The sequence below is a fragment of the Cibotium barometz genome, chromosome 4 (assembly GCF_041138505.1).
Source record: "Cibotium barometz isolate CiBa-2024 chromosome 4, ASM4113850v1, whole genome shotgun sequence".
In the NCBI taxonomy this organism is placed as follows: domain Eukaryota; kingdom Viridiplantae; phylum Streptophyta; class Polypodiopsida; order Cyatheales; family Cibotiaceae; genus Cibotium; species Cibotium barometz.
In genome coordinates this window covers 51,070,986-51,077,964 of record NC_141049.1, presented here as the reverse complement: position 1 = coordinate 51,077,964, position 6,979 = coordinate 51,070,986, and the positions used below count along the sequence as shown (strand labels likewise).

The window sequence follows — 6,979 nt, the reverse complement described above, 5'->3', positions numbered from 1 at the left end:
TCTTGACGATTTCTAGGATCAATGGGTCATGTTGACCCATTGAGGTGTGCCCATTATTGGGTCTTGTTTTAGTGTCATGTGCCACATACTTCTTTTGTTACAAAGTTGCATGAAAAAATCTTAATTTTACTACTGCCTACATTATTAAAAAATCACGTGCTTGGAATAATTTTAACACTTGAGAGATATTAATAGATACAATATAATATATTGATCCAAAGGTTGCCCACTTTGAAACTAATTCTCAAGAGGTCTCTTCGGCTCTTTGAAAATCAAAAGTGAAGGAGGTGTCCCAACTTCACCAAGCCATTGTCAACCCTCAAATGGCCACACCTATCAATTGCTTTCTTGAACAATGCTCTTAATTTCTTTTTTTTGAACAATAACTATATATTTATATTAGTTTCTTAAATAATGTGTGTGGCATATTCACAACAAACTTTTTGGTGCATTTATTAATGCTGCTAACGCAACATTAACAAATCGAACCTTGCACACTCCTAAGGTTCTGAACGTACGCGTGTCCACCTCCCACCGCCTTAGCTCCAACCCTCCTCACTACGTGAGCGCATCCATCTCTCTCCCAGGTCGTGCAGACCGCCCCTAATTGCAGATGATACCTCCTTTGCAACCCAACCATCCCCCCTCCGTCATGCTCGCCAGCAACTCCTCTCACCTCCTTTGCAACCCGACCATCCCCCCTCTGTCATGCTCGCCAGCAACTCCTCTCACCTCCTTTGCAACCCGACCATCCCCCCTCCGTCATTCTCACCTACAACTCCTCAACACCACTCTACTTGGCCTCTAACCCACTACGACCACCACCCTTTCTCCTCCTCCTCCTCCTCCTTGCTCAGTCATGTCGACTAGTCCACTCACACCAGTTCACTCACTCTGAGTGCTTGCTTCCCTGATCTGGCGCGAGGCATGGAGAGAAAGAGAAGAAACATAATTTGCATGCCCAGAGAGAGAGAGAGAGAGAGAGAGAGAGAGAGAGAGAGAGAGAGAGAGAGAGAGAGAGAGAGAGAGAGAGAGAGAGAGAGCAGGCATGAGATGCAGGGAAGAAAACACGACGCACCGAAAATATCCATCTCAATGCATGCGAGACACGAGGCACGAGAAATCTGCATAATCAAAAATTGCCTTTTCGTGCATCTTTTTAAATATATAAAGACACTAATTTTTCAAAGGTTCAAAACTTCAAATTATAATTAATAAATGCACGAAAACATTTTGGTGGCATATTAGTTTCTTAAATAATGTGTGCCATTTAAAAAATATTTGGTAAAAGCAAAGCTAAAGGTTACCTTAAGAAACCAAAGTGATCTCTCTTCTTCTTCGTAGCTATAGCCTGTGCTTGTGCCCTCCTGTTCTTCCACTATAGCCATGTCTCTCCGACCCAATGCTCGCGCAGAGGTGCGCAAGAAGGCCTACAAGGTCGCAGTGGACGCCGATGAGGCTCGCCGCAAGCGAGGGGACAACCTAGTGGAGATCCGCAAGAGCAAGCGCGAGGAGAATCTGCTTAAGAAGCGCAAGGAGGGAATGCCACCCCAGCAGCTTTCAAGCACAGCCCAGTCCAGCTCTGTAGAGAAGAAGGTATAGCCATTACTTCTCTCTCAAAATCAATCGAAGATATGGCCATGTGATCATCTGTCAGCCAGTTCCCTGCTTGCTTCTTAGAGATATTTATATGTCCATTTGATTTCCTCTAGGGTCTGAGTTTTGGCTATATGGGCTTTAGATACTTCTAGGGCTTAGCGTATGACCATTTTTCTGGGTTCTCTTGTAGTGTCTTTGAGGCGTGGCCTTTTTATCTGTTTTTATGAGAAGCTAGGCTGTGAAGCTATGATTGTCGTCTGGCTAAGAACCATCTAGGTGAATACAAGATATGGCCTTATCATCTCTTTCAATGTCCATTTTTGATCTCTGATGTTCTGTAGAGGCTTCTAGATTTGCAGGATCGAGTTAGGGTTGGAATCAAGTTAGTGATTGGGTCATTGCTCTTTGTATGAGCATAAATTATGGCTGGATCAGGTTAGGGTTTGGTGTTTGATCACTGATTCTTAAAACAAGCTTCTAGATTTGGTTGGATCGTGCTGGGTTTGCATTACACATGTCAAAGACTCAAGCCTTTGTACCTTGCTGAACAGGAATTGCATCAAGCTTGTTTTTGAACATTGATTTCCAAATCAACTTAGTTATAGAATTGGACGAAGTTATGGTTTGGTTTAATCACTATTTTTCTATATAAGCTTCTGGTTTATGTTGGCGGATAAAGTTAGGGATTGGTTTTAACCATGAGTTTTACAAGTGTCTAGCTCAGTTTTGGTCATTAATTTGTATAGCCTACTAGTTAAGTTTGTCTTGATGTGCATAAACGATTTTTTGACAGTTGGAGAGTTTACCTGCAATGATAAGTGGAGTCTGGTCCGAAGATCCAAACACACAGGTGGAAGCCACATATCAGTTCCGAAAGCTCTTGTCCATTGGTAGGCATTCCTTTTGTTTCACGTATCCAGATTTGGTTTCAACTCATTAAAGTTTCTAGCTCACACCGTCCTGCTTATCTTTTGGATCAGAGCGCAGTCCTCCCATTCAGGAAGTCATTGCGGCGGGGGTTGTTCCTCGCTTAGTTGAGTTTCTTCTGCGTAGTGACGTTCCTCAATTGCAGGTAGTATGCAAGACTGTTTTGAGCTCCATTCTTGGATGTTGTGCTCCATATACTAAGTATGTCTTGATGGTGTAATTACTTTTCCAGTTTGAGGCAGCCTGGGCTCTGACAAATATTGCATCTGGGACCTCTGACCACACAAGAGTGGTTATTGATCATGGTGCAGTCCCCATTTTTGTGCAATTGCTTAATTCTCCTGGAGATGATGTTCGGGAGCAGGTAATCCCTACAAGAACGTGTGGTCGTCTTGTCTCTTTGATAGAGAAAGGTTGTCTATGGTCTCGTTTTCTCTTTGAAGTTTGCAGTATTAATTATGGCTTTGTTTTTCTTGTTGCTTCCAATTTTCTGATCCCTCCAATTATTTATGTGGATATGGGGTATAGGCTGTATGGGCATTAGGGAATGTGGCCGGTGATTCACCAAAGTGCAGAGACTTGGTGCTGAGCCATGGTGCTATGATGCCTCTTCTCAATCAACTGAATGAAAATGCAAAGCTCTCCATGCTCAGAAATGCAACCTGGACCCTTTCAAACTTTTGCCGGGGAAAACCTCCACCCCCTTTCGAGCAGGTAGTTTACAAGCTCTTTCTTGACAGCAGGCTGAGTTAAAAGATTCAAGTTATTTGCACTACTTAAGGCTGCGCTAATCTAAATGATGTGTCTTAATGTAGACCAAAGTTGCACTTCCTGCTCTTGAACGGCTGATTCATTCTTCTGATGAGGATGTACTGATAGATGCATGCTGGGCACTGTCATATCTTTCTGATGGCACAAATGATAAAATCCAGGCTGTAATTGAAGCAGGAGTTTGTCGGAGGCTTGTTGAACTGCTGCTGTAAGGATTGTTATTGAATCATTATCTCAAACTCTCACTAAATCTGTAAGGACTGCTATTGAATCTGTCGCTAGAATCTTATCGCAAGCAATGTGTTTTGATGGTTCATTAATGATGATGTTTCAGCCATCCGTCTCCCTCTGTTCTTATACCTGCATTAAGGACAGTGGGCAATATAGTCACAGGAGATGATACACAAACACAGGTATAACGTTCAATGATGATGAATGCGTGTCCACTCTGGCATAATGCTAAGAAGCTTTTCACATACTGATTTTGGCTTGCAAAGTTTATGGGATTTATTGACATAGTAACTGTTTTTGCAGTACATTATCAACAACCAAGTGCTACCCTGTCTCTTGAATCTGCTCACTTACAACCACAAGAAAAATATCAAGAAGGAAGCATGCTGGACCATATCAAATATAACTGCAGGAAACAAGGAACAAATTCAGGTTTGTCACTGGTCGGCTATATAAGCATTTTCCTGAGGTGCTCTCTGTAAGGTTTGTTGTAACATTGGAAAGCTCCTACAAGATCTCTCTCCTGGATGGGCAATTTGAAGTGAGCTCTTTCCTGATGCATGACTCTCCAAAATCTCTCAAGATGTAAGCTTGAATAATGCAGGCTGTTATTGATGCAAATATAATCCCTCCCCTAGTAGCTTTGTTGGGCAGTGCAGAGTTTGAAATCAAGAAAGAAGCTGCTTGGGCAATCTCAAATGCAACGTCGGGTGGGACAAATGAACAGATCAAGTATATCTTTTGCCTATCTTATAGGGAATGGTTGGTCACTTATTATCTAGGCAACCTGAGAACTGTATAGTATTGTTGTGGGACTCGTTGGGAGTATTGCTGAATTTGGTAATTGATATCTTGACTGTGCAGATATTTTGTAAGCCAAGGGTGCATCAAGCCACTGTGTGATCTTTTGACTTGCCCAGATCCTCGAATTATAACTGTTTGTTTGGAGGGTCTAGAGAATATCTTGAGAGTTGGAGAAACAGAGAAGGAGCTTGGAAGTACAGGCATCAATGTATTCGCCCAGTACATTGATGAAGCTGAAGGCCTGGAAAAGGTAGAAAGCTTACAGACGCATGATAACTCGGACATCTATGAAAAGGTAGTGAAGCTTCTAGAAACGTACTGGTTGGAGGAGGAAGAAGACCAGAATGTTACTTCTTCTGGCACTGAACAACCTACCTTCAACTTTGGTGGAAATCAGTCTCTTCCAAGTGGAGGTTTCAACTTCACTTGATTGGGTAAGTACAGCTTACCTGTTTATTTCCCTCGCTTGTTTTGCTCAATCAACATTGAGGAATTGAAGGATTTTACACTTTTTTCTCTATGCAATGTATGTTTAATAGCAGGATTGCTCCTCCAAAAAAGCTTCTGTGGCTCTTCAAGAAGCTCATCGAGGTGGTGTTTGCTTAAATGCATTGATCAAGTATCTTGGACTTCCTGTGCCTCCACGACCAGCCAATGCAACAGTTATGTACTGTTATGTGTGAGACAACTTTATGAATGATTGTCTTGCAAGTCGTATCACTTGTATGCACAGCTAATTATTGTCCTGATTAGCTGATTGCAGAAACTGTTGGAGAGTCCTGCATAGTCTTCAGTCTCCAGTCCTGCATTGACTGCTCTAACTGTCTGAGAGTTGCTTGCATAGCCTGGCAGTCTCCAGACCTGCACGGTTGGTTCTAACTGTTGGAGTCTTCTGCACAGTCTGGCTGTCTCCAGACCTGCGTGGTCCACTGCATACTGAGTCAATTATTGGAGAGTTTCTTGCAGTCTTGCTGTCTGCAGACCTGTATGGTTTGTTGCACCGACTGAATGGCCAGAGTCTCCTTCACGATCTGGCAGCCTCTTACCTGCTTTTCACTGCATCCTGAGTCAATAATTGGAGTCTCTCCTGCATGGTCTGGCTGTCTCCAGACCCGCATATACCGAGTTGATTGATGCAGAGCCTGGCTGTCTCCATACCTGCATGTTTCTCTGCATACTGAGTTTAATTGTTGGAGAGTTTCCTGCATAATCTGGCAGTCTCCAGATGTGCATGGTTTCACTGGATACTGGTTCATTTGTGAAGTCTTCTCTGCAATGGCAGTCTTTAGACTGCACTGTTCACTGCATTTGTTGTGGGATTCTTGAGCTGATGGTTCTGGAAATACAACTGGCAATCCTAGAATAAACTAACTTTGCTTCATGCTTTTAAAGCAAAGCCAAGACTGAAGACAAGGCACCTTATGAGTTAAGAGTTTTTGAGTCAATGTAAGTCCACTTTTCCAGTGTTAAGTTTGGCATATTATTTGTTACTTCCATCACTTCTGCCAGCTACCTTTGTTTGCTTTTGAATGTATTATTCGTTAAGACATTTACAAGGTTTTGTCTCTATGGAAATGTATTTATCTGCTAAGATACATTCAAGCGATTGTTCCTATGATGTCAAGGGTGTGATTGTGGTGTGAATGGTGTTGAAAGAGCAAGGCTGCTCTAATGACAAGCCAGAGCCACGACTTTCAGAGATCTCACTTGGCATGAGCAGTGAGCTTAGTGATCGTGCTCTGATTGGAGGCTAGGCTTGAACCTAGAGCGGGCCTTGGAATAGGGATACGATACCGACATTAAGTGACTTGTGTGCATGTATGGTGTGGGTTAGTGGGAAAGGGCTTATTTTATTAAGTATGCTTTCTTGTTTTATTTATAGCCCAGCTCTATGAGTCACAAGTGCATATTATGGGGTGGGGGAAGAGTGGGCAAAGGTCATAACGGGGCTAGGATATTGTGCTTAAACCTAGAGGTGGCCTTGTATAGGGATCCCACTGATACTAAGTGACTTGTGGGCACTTTAGTGTAAAAGGGCACATTTAAAAAAAAAATGTGATTTCTTGTTTTATTTATACCCAAGCTCTATGGAGTGAGTCATGAGCTCACAAGTGCATATTTCTCATAACAAGGTCTCCTTACGAATCAAGACCTAATTGAAGCTTTGGTCATGGCTATAGCCATGCACTTGGATAGTGGGCTTTGATGGTATGGGATGTTGGGGTTTAAGGGATAAGCATGGTTGTGGTGTTGGTCTAGTCTCTAGCTTGGGTTTGCCTCAGATGCAGTATGGTTGGGAGGTGAGTTGCAGGTCACTATGGGTTTGCGTGTACATGTCTTGTAGAAGTTGTTTGGGAGTAATGGGTTGTCAGAATTGATATTAGAGTTGCATGAGAGCTTGTGTCGGAACATCGGATGCGTTGTGTTCTTGTTGGAAGTAATCATTTGATTCATGATTTTGTACGTCGTAGGTAGTGTGTTGATTTTGAAGTGAGAGATGTGTATGGTTTGTAGTTAAGTTGGTTGTTTTCTTGACAAATGTCACAAGTGGATAGGTAGTCTTGTTGTGTACGTGTTAATCTCTGTGGAAAGATGATTATGATTATGCTTAGAGGATCTTTTTATTTTTTCACACAGATAGGTGATT

At 42.5% G+C, this 6,979-nt stretch overlaps 1 protein-coding gene across 2 annotated transcripts; it reads left to right on the top strand.

Moving 5' to 3' along the window:
- Positions 1-1,268: 1,268 nt before the first annotated feature.
- LOC147639370 (importin subunit alpha-1-like) lies at positions 1,269-5,950 on the top strand. Of its 2 annotated transcripts, none has more exons than XM_086790660.1 (11): positions 1,269-1,596; positions 2,393-2,489; positions 2,580-2,671; positions 2,759-2,890; positions 3,055-3,240; positions 3,342-3,505; positions 3,632-3,710; positions 3,832-3,960; positions 4,133-4,260; positions 4,393-4,766; positions 4,872-5,950. In XM_086790660.1, exons 1-10 carry the CDS (start codon positions 1,387-1,389, stop codon positions 4,760-4,762), a joined length of 1,587 nt encoding a protein of 528 aa, XP_086646786.1. In that variant the 5' UTR covers positions 1,269-1,386; the 3' UTR covers positions 4,763-4,766; positions 4,872-5,950. The 2 variants fall into 2 exon arrangements, with proteins under 2 accessions (XP_086646786.1, XP_086646794.1); XM_086790668.1 differs by having other exon boundaries at positions 1,281-1,596; positions 4,875-5,950.
- The last annotated feature ends 1,029 nt before the right edge of the window (positions 5,951-6,979 follow it).

Excerpts from the sequence above, each read along its gene's own strand:
- LOC147639370 (XM_086790660.1), top strand. The coding sequence starts at position 1,387 with ATGTCTCTCCGACCCAATGCTCGCGCAGAGGTGCGCAAGAAGGCCTAC. Across the intron at positions 1,597-2,392 it reads CCAGCTCTGTAGAGAAGAAG|TTGGAGAGTTTACCTGCAAT; the intron begins GTATAGCCATTA and ends ATTTTTTGACAG. Across the intron at positions 3,241-3,341 it reads CTCCACCCCCTTTCGAGCAG|ACCAAAGTTGCACTTCCTGC; the intron begins GTAGTTTACAAG and ends GTCTTAATGTAG.